The following is a 14,911-nucleotide window of genomic DNA, read 5'->3' on the forward strand; positions in this document are numbered from 1 at the left end:
CCATCACCATCTCCTGGAGTTCACTCAGACTCACATCCATTGAGTCAGTGATGCCACCCAGCCATCTCATCCTCTGTCGTCCCCTTCTCCTCCTGCCCCCAATCCCGCCCAGCATCAGAGTCTTCTCCAATGAGTCAACTCTTCGCATGAGGTGGCCAAAGTACTGGAGTTTCAGCTTTAGCATCATTCTTTCCAAAGAACACCCAGGACTGATCTCCTTTAAAATGGACTGGTTGGACCTCCTTGCAGTCCAAGGGACTCTCAAGAGTCTTCTCCAACACCACAGTTCAAAAGCATCAATTCTTTGGCTCTCAGCTTTCTTCACAGTCCAACTCTCACATCCATACATGACCACTGGAAAAACCATAGCCTTGACTAGACGAACCTTTGTTGGCAAAGTAATGTCTCTGCTTTTCAATATGCTATCTAGGTTGCTCATAACTTTCCTTTCAAGGAGTAAGCATCTTTTAATTTCATGGCTGCAATCACCATCTGCAGTGATTTTGAAGCCCAAAAAAATAAAGTCTGACACTGTTTCCACTGTTTCCCCATCTATTTCCCACAAAGTGATGGGACCAGATGCCATGATCTTCGTTTTCTGAATGTTGAGCTTTAAGCCAACTTTTTCACTCTCCTCCTTCACTTTCATCAAGAGGCTTTTTGGTTCCTCTTCACTTTCTGCCATAAGGGTGGTGTCATCTGCATATCTGAGGTTCTTGATATTTCTCCCGGCAATCTTGATTCCAGCTTGTGCTTCTTCCAGCCCAGCATCTCTCATGATGTGCTCTGCATATAAGTTAAATAAGCAGGGTGACAATATACAGCCTTGACGCATTCCTTTTCCTATTTGGAACCAGTCTGTTGTTCCATGTCCAGTTCTAACTGTTGCTTCCTGACCTGCATATAGGTTTCTTAAGAGGCAGGTCAGGTGGTCTGGTATTCCCATCTCTTTCAGAATTTTTTCACAGTTTATTGTGATCCACACAGTCAAAGGCTTTGGCATAGTCAAATAATTAACCTACATTTAAATAGAAGCCTGTTTTTAATTGCAGATACATAATATTAAATCTAATGGTTAGGAGTGCTATCCACCTTCTTAGTGACTAAAATCTCGCCCATCTGATACGAATCTACTGCCATTTTTTTTTAAATTCTAATTCTCCACATAGTTTCAAAGTACACAGAATGTCAAATAAAGCCTGACGTGACAGGGACACACAGGAAAACAAAAGCTAGAAGTGGACACATCTTCAGAATTGGGGATAAAACTTGGGACTTCAATTAATCCTCTACCATTAAGCGAGTTACCCAAGCACCCTGCTCAGAATGAGCCTATCGAAGTTAATGTCATGAATCCTGAGTTTATGCTTTCATTGATCATGAAGAGTGTGTTACACCTCTCGCCATCCTATTAACTGAATCCGGTAAGCCCAGAACCTTGCCCAGCAAGTCGGCCTCTGATCTCCAGTACCTCTGCCATTTATCTCAATTACTCCACAGCATTACTCATTTTAGACAACCATGGAAGTCTCAAACATGAAGTGCTCCAGCTCCTACCCAACAACTAGTCTTGCAAGTTAATTGGCATCACATGAGCACAGACTCCACTCAGCCATCAGGTGCTGTGATGCCTGGTGGCACAGATGAACAAAGGGAAAATATCAGCCCTTAAGCCAAACCTGACCTTGGACCTACAGAATAAATATCAGTCCTGCCTGCTTCTGAACTGCCATCCGGAAATTAAGCAGAAGAGTGACAGAGGTTCCCATGTTAATAAGTCACTCAGAAGCTAATCTGCAGAAACTAATGTCAAACTAAAGCAACAAAAATCACTTTAGTGATCAAAAGTGATTTTAGACATTTTAGTCATTTAGTGATCAGCATGGGAAAAAATTAGATTTCCTCAGAAGATTTCAGAATTAGGTGTATGACCTGCTGTATTTTACATGGATGACCAACAAGGACCTTCTGTCCCGCACAGGGGACTCTGCTCACTGTTATGCTGCGGCCTGGAGGGGAGGGGCGCTTGGGGGAGAATGGACACACGTATACCTACGGCTAAGATCCCTCGCTGCCCACCAGAAACCGTCAACTATCACAACACTCTAAACCGGCTGCTGCTGCTGTTGAGTCGCTCAGTCGTGTCCGACTCTGAGATCCCACAGACGGCAGACCACCAGGCTCCCCCGTCCCTGGGATTCTCCAGGCGGGAACACTGGAGTGGGTTGCCATTTCCTTCTCCAATGCATGAAAGTGAAAAGTGAAAGTGAAGTCGCGCAGTCAGGCCCGACTCTAGCGACCCCATGGACTGCAGCCCACCAGGCTCCTCCGTCCATGGGATTTTCCAGGCAAGAGTACTGGAGTGGGTTGCCGTTGCCTTCTCTGTATTATTTCCCTTACTAATGTGTATACGTCTATTATAACTCAGTGTATCGCCTCCAGTCCTAATCTCAAGGCTGCAAAACCCTGTGCTTCCAACTGTTACCGACAGTACCAACCTCAGAAGAGAAAAACAAGTATAGTGTATTAATGCATAAATATGGAATCTAGAAAAACGGTACTGCTGAAGCTATGTGCCAGGCGGGAATAGAGATGCTGACTCACTGGAAAAGACCCTGATGCTAGGAAGGACTGCAGGCAAAAGAAGGGGGCGACAGAGGATGAGATGGCTCGACAGCATCACTGACTGGCTGGACAGGAATCTGAGCAAACTCCAGGAGATACTGAAAGACAGGAAAGGCTGGCGTGCTGCAGTGCACGGGGTTGCCAAGACTCAGACAGGACTTAGCGACTCAACAGCGACAGATAAAGACACATCCTTGCGCACCTCCACTGTCCACTGAGGGCTGTAACTGCAGTCTGACAGAGCAGGGGGACCTGAGGGCAGCAGGGCACTGGGCTAACAGCTCGGGCTGCAAACCCGCGCTGCCCGGTGTGAGTCCAGCTCCACCGCTTCCCAGCTAGGTGACCTCGGGCAAGTCAGCAAACCCCCGTGCTTCTTCTGTGAAGTGGGAATAACCCTTGGCCTTTTCGGAAGTGCTGGGTGAGAGACGAGACGCATCACTCCAAGAATCAGTTTCACTAACAGGATAGTTGGCACTTAGGTATCAGATCTCTAGAATAAAATTTTGCTCAGAATTCAGCTGTTGATCAGATCTTTCTCTTATCCCATTTCTTACACAAGTTAGATCTAAACTTATTTATAGTACATCTTCAGGTCCTGGGCTTCCACCCTTACCTCTTACCTACCTACTTATCCCAGATAATAAATAATCTTGTATTTCCCAAAATGCCAGAACTAGAGATGTGTAGGCATAAGGGGAGAAACACAGCAACTGAAGCCATCCAAGATGAACTGTCCTCATGTAATCTTACTCGCTGAACTTAGTCTTAAATGATTCCTAACTCGTGCTGACAATTTATCACATCATTCCCCTCTATTCCATTCCTGGTAAAAACTATTTCCAGAAACCATTTCCCTCTTTGTATAATTTAATAGAGGGTTTCTTTTAATGTAGCTGTAGTAATTTCAACCAGATCTGACTGCTAGGGCCATGCCAACCCTGAAATGTTCATGTCTCAGGTTAAAGTCTAACAAGAGGTTTGCTGGGTGGGAAGAGACTCGAAATGAAGGGTTTGTCATGGAAATTCTGACAGACAGAGGAGGACAGTCAGGTCTTAATTCTATGTCACCCAGGCGTGTTTCAGTGTTTCCCTTCACGGCGTCATTCTTTCCTCCCCTCACATAAATTCAGGCTCTGTAGGCACCAAAAAGTTTCCGTTTGGCTCTGAAAAGTGTTCTCTGCAGAACTGTTAGAGTCTACACCCGAGCTCCACCCCACCACCGGCCTGGCAGATTCATCAGGACTCATTTCAAAATGATCACAGCCTGTGCTTACAGGGGGCTTTTGAACAAACGGATCTAAGACGAGAACTTGTGTGTGTCCAGCAAGTGGCTGCATTTAACACGAGTGTATCTCTCAACTGACTGACGCTGCCGAGGGCTCGGGACTCAGTGGCAGTGGCTCCCCCGGCACCCGCAGCTCCACCCGCCCTGCCTCGTGCGAGGGCACAGAATCCTTCCAGGCACAAGAAGTTTAAAACGACCAGCGTCGAGCCGAGTGTCTGCACCCTTTGGAACATGACAGTCTGGCTGCAGCTACTAGCAATCCCCAAGCAAAGGACCATCCCAGTGACTGCCAGACACACACGGGTGCCAGTCGAGCTTCTCGCCCTGCACCCGAGGCTGGACGCTGCTGCGGCCCACCAGAGGCTCTTGTTTAACTTGTGCGGGGGATTCACGGACGCCTGGACACTTCTCAGTCAGAAGGCAGACGCGCTGCGTGGTTTATTCCTATCATTCTAAACTCAGTAGGTTTAACATTACACAGAACTTACAGGGACAGACTGGAATTCTCCATTCTATATCTTGATTAAGCACCCTTAGCTATGACAAGCCTACACAGCATATTAAAAAGCAGAGACATCAATTTGCCAACAAAGGTCTATCTGGTCAAAGCTATGGTTTTTCCAGCAGTCACGTATGGATGTGAGAGTTGGACCACAAAGAAGGGTGGCCACCAAAGAATGCATGCTGTTGAACTGTGGTGGTGGAGAAGAATCTTGAGAATCCCCTGGACTGAAAGATCAATCCAGTCAATCCTAAAGGAAATCAACCCTGAATATTCTTTGGAAGGACTGATGCTGAAGCTCCAGTCCTTTGGCCACCCGATGCAAAGAGCTGACTCATTGGAAAAGACCCTGGTGCAGGGGAAGATGGAGGGCAGGAGGAGAAGGGGACGGCAGAGGATGAGATGGCTGGATGGCCTCACCAACTCGATGGGCGTGAGTCTCAGCAGACTCCAGGAGAGCGTGCAGGACAGGGAGCCTGGCGCGCTGCCATTCACGCAGTCGCACAGCGCCGGACACAACTGAGCAAGCAGACACCACCACTGAGCTTGAGAAAGTGCTTTTCTCAGCCATCTCAAGATCTCCTCCCAGCTGACATGACTTTGGATTATAAACTAGACTTTAAAAAATAGCAGGCAGGCAGAAGTCACCCTGATCCTTCATACCGTTTAATATTTATATAATCTCACACTCAGCAAATATTTACGTCATGTCCACTGAGCGCCAGGCACCGCATTAAACACTGGAGACAGAGAAGGAAGACTCAGTCCTTGCCCTTGAGGCAGACAGAGGAAACAGACAAGCCGAGCTCCAGGAGGAGGGTCCCACGGCAGGGAGGGTGGAAAGGCCTGGGAGGCACTTCAGGAGAAGACTCGCAGGTGAGGGGAACCATCTGGGCCAATTCAGGCGGGAGAGGAGAGGAATCAAGAGAAAACACTTCCTGGGAAAGTACATCTCAAGCACTTATCTCAGGTGCCAGGAGGAAGAAGAGCAGCCTTAGGCGAGCCTGAGAAAGCAAGGACTGAGGAGACGCCACGTCCTGGCGAGGAGCCGGGCTCACACCGACAGGGAAGCTCTGCAGGCGATGAGTGAAAAAACACTCTGGAGGGAAAAACAAATGAGCGCGCTAAGTGTTAATGTGCCTGAAAACTTAAATTTGAGAGTCATCCAGGAGAGTGAGACACTCAGGATAGTAAGTCACATTAAAGGAAATGGACGTGTCAAATAAACATTTGAGGTTTCTACTGCCGAGGAGGAGGAATAACCACGCCACACGCCTCAGCATCGGCTTGGGGGTGTGGTGTGAAGAAAAGCACTTTCACTTAATATACTGAGAAGAAGAGCAGCGATTCAGAAAGCCATTAACCAGAAATCATTTCATAATCAGTTTGCACCAAACGGGAATCCCCAACACCAGTTTCTTCCCTGCGTCTCTGCTTCTAACGAGTAAAAACTGTTAACCCTTCCAACTGCCCACCTCAATCACACTTTCCTGCATTTTGGGGATTACAGACAATTTCATCTTTGAAGCTGAAATAAGGCTTTAGTCTGACCTCAGTGAAAAACCTCCAGAGTTTCAAATTAGACTCGCTCTTACTTGGACTGGTCTTTTTGGAACTCAGATAACCAAGAGTTCATCTATAGTTCACCAGCTGCTAATTGGGAGGGCCTCCCTGGTGGCTCAGAGGTAAAGAATCCACTGGACAATGCAGGAGATGCAGGTTCCACCCCTGGGCCAGGAAGATGTCCTGGAGGAGGAAATGGCAACCCACTCCAGTGTTCTTGCCTGGAAAAAACCATGGACAGAGGAGCCTGGTGGGCTACAGTGGTGTCACAGTGAACCCGACACAACTTAGCAATTAAACAACAACAAACCCGATGAGAAGCGGGGCGGGGGCTCCTGAGATGTTGACCTGTTCTGAAATGGAAAATCCTGGCTTCCACTTTGAAAACCAGTGGTCTGTCCAAGAGTCTAGGGGCAGTCAAGCCAGCATGTGGGAAGGACAGGGACTATCAAAGGAGGCCAGGCTTGTGGTACAGCCCCTACGTGGTCTCAGCCCCCAGCCCCTGCCAGCACTGCTGACCACGCTGCGTGGCTCTCGGAATTCTGAGGCCTGTGTGAGAATGACTAGATATCCTTTTCTAAAGAGTTGCCAACTCAACCCCCCTCTCTGTTAAAGGTCACCCTCCCTTAGAGAGACGTGGTTTTCTGGAATTCCTCAGCTCCTACAGCTAAAAGGGGAACCACTTTTCTTTTTCCTTCATTCAAAACATTACCTTTCATTCTCAGAGAATATTGATCAGACACCATCCTGTTCAGGTGAGCTGAAATATCGATCCAGAGACAGGCCTTTAAGAAGGAATGTCTGACTTTTAACCCTCAATGATGGAGAAATACAGAGCTTCACAGGGTCACATGTCAAGTTCAATATTTGGTGTGCTTAGCAGGAAGTGGCTCGAGATTGCACACTGACTCAGAGCCACATTGCAGGCCCTAGAAAGTGAATGAAGTCCCTGAGGATGACCCCACACATCCTGCTCATACGCAGGGATTCATTCTGATGCCATTCTGGATCGTGGGCTTCTCAGGTGGTACTAGTGGTAAAGAACCCACCCGCCAATGCAGGGGATGCAAGACACAGGTTAGATCCCTGGGTCGGGTGCGGAACATCCTGTAGGAGGAAACGGCAACCCAGTCCAGTATTCTTGCCTGGAGAATCCCATGGACAGAGGAGCCTGGCGGGCTGCCGAGTTGAACATGACTGCAGTGAATCAGCACGCACTCTATGGCGTGTTCAGAGCCTGGGCGACAGGACAGTTTACCTGGTGACATTCACCACGAGGGAAGGAATGCAAAGTGCAGGGAAGACAGGAGAGGCAGGTTAACCAGATGTAACAGACTGACTACGCAAGTGTGAGAAGTAGCTTCTGTCACTGTAGTTAGAGAAGTGCACAGGCCTCCCTAACTCAGAGGCAAAGAAAGGTAGGGCTGGCTCCTTCCCGCTTCCAGTAGAGAGGGCGGGAGACACGCCGCTGTAGCTCCGAGGCCCCAGAGGAAGTGCATCTGCAGCCCCGCTCCCGGACCCTGCTAAGGGATGCAGGCCGAGCAGGACCGGCTCCCAGCAGGGGACAGGCCTTCCGGGCTTCAAGCGCAGCTTCAGGAATGGCCAGGGCCAGACAAGCGTCCTTCTCATCCTTTTTTTTCTTAAAAAAGCAGGCAAGGACCAGCTCTCCGCTAGCCTCACAGACATGAAATGAGCACCGAACAGATTGAGCCAACCTACAGAGCAGTAAGCCGAACAAACAAAAAAGGCAAATTCGAGTGCTGCCATCTCGGATCTACAAAGGAGCACACTTGTCTTCATCTCTGAGAACCTTCAGAAAGTCCCGTGGCTTCCAGATCTACCACGTCCCCCTCCGTGCTCCAGGCCCTGGCTCCACCACGTCAGGCAGCACAACCTCAGCACGGGAGCCTCCTGTGTCACGTGTGGGGACACGTGTTCAGGGTTCTCCCCGGCACCACAACAGAAAGACAGGAGAGTCCAGCAAGGAAAAGTGGGCATGACCCAGCAGACCTGCAGAAAGTCCCTGCTTCCGTCAATATCTTGGGGAAAGGAAAGAAATGGGAAATCTTCCTTTTTTTGAACATCCTTACAAAACATGCTTCTTAGATAGCATGTTCATGCTCAGTTGTGTCCGACTCTTTGCGGCCCCATGGACTGTAGCCTGCCAGGATTCTCTGTCCATGGGCTTTCCTGGGCAAGAACACTGGAGTGGGTTGCCGTCTCCTTCTCCATTTCTAAATGGCATAGGTAACAAATCCAGTTGTAAGGACTTCAGTTCAGCTCAGTTCAGTCGCTCAGTCGTGTCTGACTCTTTGCAACCCCGTGAATCGCAGCACGCCAGGCCTCCCTGTCCATCACCAACTCCCGGAGTTCACTCAGACTCACGTCCATCGAGTCAGTGATGCCATCCAGCCATCTCATCCTCTGTCGTCCCCTTCTCCTCCAGCCCCCAATCCCTCCCAGCATCAGGGTCTTTTCCAACGAGTCAACTCTTCGCATGAGGTGGCCAAGGTATTGGAGGATTAAAACTCACTTATTTCTTTTGTTTTCCAATTCTTACTTAACATTCACTAGGAAGATGGCACGTGCATTTCAGGCTATCTTACTCCATGAACATGACTCAGTTGGAGTGCCTGCCCCTCTCAAGCTGAAGCCAACTTGGCTGCAAATATGTCATCTACTGAGCAAAGCAACAGGCTGCACACCAGCAGCTAGAGACACTGCCCCTCCTTCAGTGACAGGGAAGGAGTACCAAGCCAGCCCCAGACTCCAGCTGCCATCCCCAGGGCGTGTGCTGCCAGGCACGGACGAGAACAGTCCGTCTTCTGAATAAGAAGGAGTCTGTCAAACTGAGACAACAGGAAGTTAACTTAGGGAACGCTGAGAGAAAACATAAACATATTCTAAAATGACCGAATGTTAAGACTGAGGCAAGAGAAATGTCCCTGGCGGTCCACTGGTCAGGGTTCCACGCTTCCACTGCAGGGGGCACAGGGCTGATCCCTGGTCGGGGAGCTAAGATCCTGTGAGCTTCGAGGTGTGGCCAAAAAAAATGTTTTAAAAAAGAGAGTGTGGCAAGCACCAAAATAGGAAAACGCTGGGTAACCACTGGGCGATTAAACAACGGTGAAAACCTAGGGCGGGATGAGGTGGGAGGGAGGTTCCGGGGGGAGATGTACATACGCACGGCAGAAACCAATCCAACATGGCAAAGCAATTACCCTCCAATTAAAAATAAATTAAAATTAAAACCTGAAAACACCACTCTCCTGAGCTAGTATTATCTAAGTTACAACCAACAATAAGATATCAGGTTAGTATAGGCCTGCTGGAGTCAAATACAGATGACACGTAACAATTGTAACAAGCAGTTAGCTCACTGCAGATACACTTATATTTGAAATGGCTTTTGTGAATTAAAGTGTAAATATAATAGGGGAACTCACTAAAGGCATCTGGTTTAACTCTTCAAAGCAAAGAAGAGCACAGGGACTTCCCTGGGAGTCCAGCTTCCACACCGCGGGGGGCACAGGTCCCATCCTTGGTCAGGGAACTAAGATCCTGCAAGCTCAGTGGCACAGTCAAAAAAAACCAGAATAGCACACGTTCACTACTATAATCTGGTTTGTAAATCCTCAATTTCAAATGTTAAGGAAATTCACAGGACAGATTAAAAAAATGGCTAAAATGTGTTGGGAAAAGTGCTTAACCTCACAAAGGAGATGGAACTTGAAAGAAGCCCCTTTCATCTATCAGAGCAAAAGTGCAGAGGATTTATTTGTATTATCCAACACTGGTTAAGAGTGAAGAGAAAGTGGTACTCTCACATTGATACTGAAATACAATTGGAACCTTTCTGGAGAGCAACTTAGCTGTGCTTATTAAAGTTTAAAATGTATCCACACACTTCTAAGTATCTATTGCAGACATGCCTATACTAGAGCCCAAGGATACTGACAGCCTCGTTTGCTAAGAACTTAGAAACAATTAAAACGACCCTCAGTAGAGACAGGTGAGTCAGTCTGATGCTTCCACACATGCAACTAAATAAGGCAGAACCGATGTTGTGAGAGAGAAGCATTTCCCCACACCCACTGCCTGCTGCTGGAAAAATGCATAAGTGATTGAAAATTCAGATCTTTTTAAAAAGTATGTGTAATTTAGTGAATGCATGGATGTCTGAAGTTATGCCTGAGGGAAAAGAAAACAAGGATCCAATTTCATTTTTATACAGTATTCGTACAATTTACGAGCATCACTTTTATAACTGAGGTAAAAGGGGGCGATGCTGACATGAGGCCAGTGACCTGTTAATCTCCTAAAAGCCCCACCGATGCTCCCGGGAGCCCACTCGGGTCCTGCCGTGGTCAACACACCTGCTCTCCAGTTTCAACAACAAAACCTGCAGGTCTGAAAGGGGTCAGCTTTATTATCCAGGATTTTTTGTCTGTAGAAAATGATCATTTTTTAAATAACATATACCCACTTCCTCTTGTACATTATTTAGGACATTTAATAAATACTTTTCCTCATGAGTTTCCATAGGTCTCCGCCCAAGTACATTACCAAAAATGAGAGCAGAAAGAAATCACATTAGCCCAGAATCACAAGGTTACATCCTTAAACTCCACGTTCAAAGACTTCAAATGCTGTCTCCGAAGCTCAGGTCCACAACTCTGAGAACTGCAAAGAGTCACATTTCCTTCTACCTCTGAGACACACGCTCATTCTTTTTCAAAGGACTCTCTGGATTACTCAATGCCACTCTCCAAATAAGTTTATTCAACAGGGGTGTTAAGCACAGTGTGAAGAGAAGTGGAATGCTGATGGGTAATGCCATAAAATAGCTGCACCTAAAAATGTCTATAAAACATACATAAGAAACACATTCACCAGTGTGTGGAAGGTTTTGAAAGGTGACCAACTTGCTAGCACAATTTTAAAGTCATAAAGAGTACACCCAGCGTATCTCTCATGCGCTTAATATTAAACAGTGTTAGGATAATATTTTCCAGGCTAGAATGTACTTTCCACTTGCCCTAATAAACCGAAGCCCAGATGGGAAATGTAACCAGGACTAAGTAAACATAATATAGACAGTGAGGAGAGCTAATGACCTAGGATGCCTTCACGAGCAATAAAGCATTCAAAAAAAAAAAAAAGTTTCAACAAACAGAGAGTTGAAAAGCTGGGCGTTTGGAGTGTGTGAAATAAACGCACCTTCAGAGAGGAAATGCGTTTCTGTGGATGCAGCCAAGAGTGTCAGAAGCTGCCACAAAGCTGACGTGAGGGAGAGACGTGCCTCATGCAGCAGCCTTTAGAACATGCAGACTTGATTCTGGCTGACAATCTGTCGTCAAAACCCCCAGGCATCCTACTAGGGTGCTGTATGGCCCACAGGGAGAAGTCCAACCCAGTTCCCAGGTAAAAGATAAACCAAAACAGGAAGAGAAGTCACACAAACACTAAGCGATTCCATTTTTTTCTGAACACCCACACAAAGACAGCAGTTTCTGACAAGAACGTTCTTGGCAAAAAAAAAAAAAAAGTTACAGGAAGGTTTTATTCCCTTGAAGAAAAAGGCAGGTCTCTACGCAGAGTACCAGAAAATACCAAATGGTGTTCTTCCCCCAGGCCCAAGTTTACAGCCTTCACATTTTGAAAACATCTAAATGTGTTTTTGCTTTTGTATCAGATAAAAGACGACTGGAAACACTGTTCTTGTCTGGAATGCTTATTTCTTGTTGTACTTGAAAATAAAATGCAACATGGCAGCTTACCTTGGCACTGGAAGCCTTGTTTCCCAAACCCCCTGAAAAACAAACAAGAAAAATTTCTTATTTTCTGTTGACACCACATCTTAAGCCAGTTATATGACAAAGCATTCTACAGAGGTAAAGGTTTGCACATGAAACCCAATGATTTGACAGGAAAACATGCCTAAACAGCTCAGAGTGCAGAGTCAAGTCAACTTTGAAAAGATCTGGCCTCCAAATCTCACTGAACTCATTTCAACATATTCAAGGTTCTTGCCAGTTTTTTTTTTCCCCTAACATTTTATCAGTACTTAATTGAAAAACATGACTATAAAGTTGTTGGCTACAATATTCAAGCAACAAGAAGAACTTTATGGTTAAAAAGCCAAATCTATAAAGATGGCTGAATTTGGTCCCTAAAGACCAACTGAAAATCTTTCGCCCTAAAAACAAACAAGTGGCTTCATCATTTGTTATGAAGTATTACTTACCTAGAAATGACCGCGTAGCACCACTCTTAACACTACGTTTTGGCTTAAAGGAGCCAGATATTAGTGTCATCACTACTGTTTGCATGTGAGATTATGACCTGATTTTACTGTGAACCAACAGCATTCAAAGCACATTCAGAAGCTATATTGCTCTTGTAAATTACTTTAGAGAATTTACTCTCTAAGCAGAGAACTCCGACATGGACATTAAATTGCAAACACCATTTCAACTAGGATGAACTACATTAAAATTCTCAGAAGGTTATGAGTCATAATATCTTGCTTTACATAGCATTTTAAATTTACAAAGCACTTCACATATCTTTATAATTAACTTAGTCACTCCCCACCCCCAAAAAAAATTTAAATGCAAACAGTTTTAAAATATCAGTGCTTTAATATTTGAGTTGTAAACCAGGGAAACAGAGAAGAGAAGAAAATTCAAAAATTAAAACCACGGCTAGACCGTGCTGGGGAATATTTTCCTGGAACTTCCGAGGGGTTGCTCTGCAGCTAAGTGGAGAAGAGGAGTATTGACTATGGGGAAGAAGAGGACAAGGAGATCTTCATTTCCACTTCATGCTACACCTGGTGACCCAACAGGCCACATCGGTTCACAGGGGCTAACAACGACCCTGGAAAGTCTTCAGCGAGCCTGGATGTATATGTCTCTTTCTACCTTACCCTCGTCCTGCGAAAGTAATCGGCAGTCTAGAACAGACTAAACAGAACGTTTTAATGGAATTTCACAGCTGACACGTGAGGCCCAACACCTCCCCTTAACTAAATGCAATCTCTCTGCCTTGAGGCTCCAAGAACTGACGTTAAGCAGTCTTGTCTACATTGACCTAGGAGCTCAACCGCTCCAGGCGCTGACTTCACCTCGGAAATCATTCGGAGAGGTGGCTGTGCTTTATACATAAGTGTGCTTTGGAGTGGATTTCTAAAAAGAAACGAAGACATTAAGCACCTTATTAGCACATTTGTGGGGCTTTCCCTTAAAGATTCCCCCAGGTGTGACGGGTTCAGATAGAGCCATCCTTAAGGGAGAAGTTAAGCACCTATTAATTAGCACGTTTGCGGGACTCGCCCTTGGAGACGGTTTCCCTGTGCGATGCATTCAAGCAGCGTTCGTTCTCCCAAGAGCCCCACAAGACCCAGGAGCCACACAGCGGCTGGGCAGTCACCGGCGCCGCTCCCCCCGGGGTAGGGGAGTTAAGGAGGCCCAGACGGCTCTGGCTTGGGGCGCGGGGGGCTTCCTACATACAGCAGCAAGTGACAGAATGGATGGAGGTTGTCTGGCAACGTAAGAGGGAAAAAACTAATGCTTCTCCAAGTGAGGCATCTGTACTGCCTTTAGTTTTAGCTTTCTTAAAACAACTGGAGGAGAGGGGTCATCAATCTTTTGAAAGTCAGTCAAAGTCATCATCGTCTCCCCAGGAAACTTGGCGGGATCGGAGACCCTGCAGCCTGTCCGGCAGCTGCGGCGCGTAAAGCGCGGCCCGGGTGACACCGCTGCCTGGAAGTTACCTGGGCTCGGCGGCCGCAGCCCGCTGGCAGCCCCGGGCAGGCCTGTGTCCTCCCGGCCCCGCGCGGCCCGGGTCCGCTCCAGAGGCCGCCCGCGCCCCCGCCCCGCCGGCCGGCCGGCCGCCGCCCTCCCCGCGCCCGCCTCAACAGTTTGCCGCCGCTCCTCCCGGCTCGCGGGCCCGGCCCGGGGAGAGGTCCGCGCGCGCGGCGGGGCCCGGGCAGCCTCCCGGGGCCGCCCTCCGAGTCTCCGGCCCGGGGAGACGGCCGCGCCCCGCCCGGGGGTCCCGCCGGGAGCGGACTCTCCGCGGCGCCGAGCGAGGCGCCGGGCGGGTCCAGGGGCGGCGCACACCCACCAGATGAAGTCGGTGCAGTGGCTGCAGAAGGTGGGCTGCTTGAAGAAGCGCGCGATGAAGCGGTGGTTCTTCACCTCGTGCACGTTCTTCTGCCTCAGCGCCCCTTTGCGGGCGAAGCGGTTGGCCACGTCCTGCGGCGCCGCCGGCTCGGCGGCCGGGAAGACGTCAGCCATGGTCCCTCGCCGCCTCCTGCCGCGGGGGGCGCGGGCGGCGGCCGAGGGCGGCCGGGAGCCGGGCGGGCGCGGAGCGAAGCGGAGCCGCGGGCTCGCTGTGGCCGCTCGGCTCTGACGGCGGCGCCGGCGCTCGCGCTTCCTAGTCGGGCGGCGGGGGCGGCCCGCCCACCGCGCATGCCCGAGCGCGGCCCGGCAGACGGGGCGGGGGCGCGCGGGGAGGGCCGGGCGCGCGTGGGGCGGGCCGGGGGCGCGCGGAGGGTGACGGGAGCGCGCGGGCCGGGGACGCGCGGGAGGGCCGGGGCGGGGGCGCGCAGGGGGCGGGGACGCACGGGAGGGCGGGGGCGCGCGCGGAGGGAACCGGCTGCCCCGCGGCCCCCGAGCCGCCCAGGAAGCGCCCTTTTCCGTTCTCCCGGGTTTGCCGGGCTCCTCCCTCCCGCGCTCCGCTCCTCCCGCCCCAGGCGCAGCCCCGCGTCCCGGGCCGGCTCCTGGCCGCGCCCCCTTCCAGGACCCAGCGCAGTCCCGGGACGGACGCCCGCGCCGCTCTGAGGCTCAGCCCCTCCGGGGCCTGCACGCTGTGCCGCCTGCGGCCCCGGAGCCGGGCGGCCCCGCGCCGGGTACACACGTCTGATGTGTGGG

At 49.4% G+C, this 14,911-nt stretch overlaps 1 protein-coding gene across 3 annotated transcripts in view; it reads right to left on the reverse strand.

Annotated features, from left to right (window-relative positions):
- PRKCA (protein kinase C alpha) overlaps positions 1 to 14,447 on the reverse strand; it is a 301,207-nt gene extending 286,760 nt beyond the window's left edge. The window contains exons 1-2 of one of the 3 annotated variants that reach the window (XM_070388918.1): positions 14,103 to 14,447; positions 11,756 to 11,787 (exon numbers count right to left, since the gene is read on the reverse strand). In XM_070388918.1, the coding sequence (XP_070245019.1) occupies positions 11,756 to 11,787; positions 14,103 to 14,275 (205 nt within the window). In that variant the 5' untranslated portion in view covers positions 14,276 to 14,447. The remainder of the gene's footprint in view (positions 1 to 11,755; positions 11,788 to 14,102) is intronic. The other 2 variants (XM_070388920.1, XM_070388921.1) reach the window with 2 other exon arrangements.
- Between the last annotated feature and the right edge of the window lie 464 nt (positions 14,448 to 14,911).

The sequence above is a fragment of the Bos mutus genome, chromosome 19 (genome assembly GCF_027580195.1).
Source record: "Bos mutus isolate GX-2022 chromosome 19, NWIPB_WYAK_1.1, whole genome shotgun sequence".
Lineage (NCBI taxonomy): Eukaryota > Metazoa > Chordata > Mammalia > Artiodactyla > Bovidae > Bos > Bos mutus.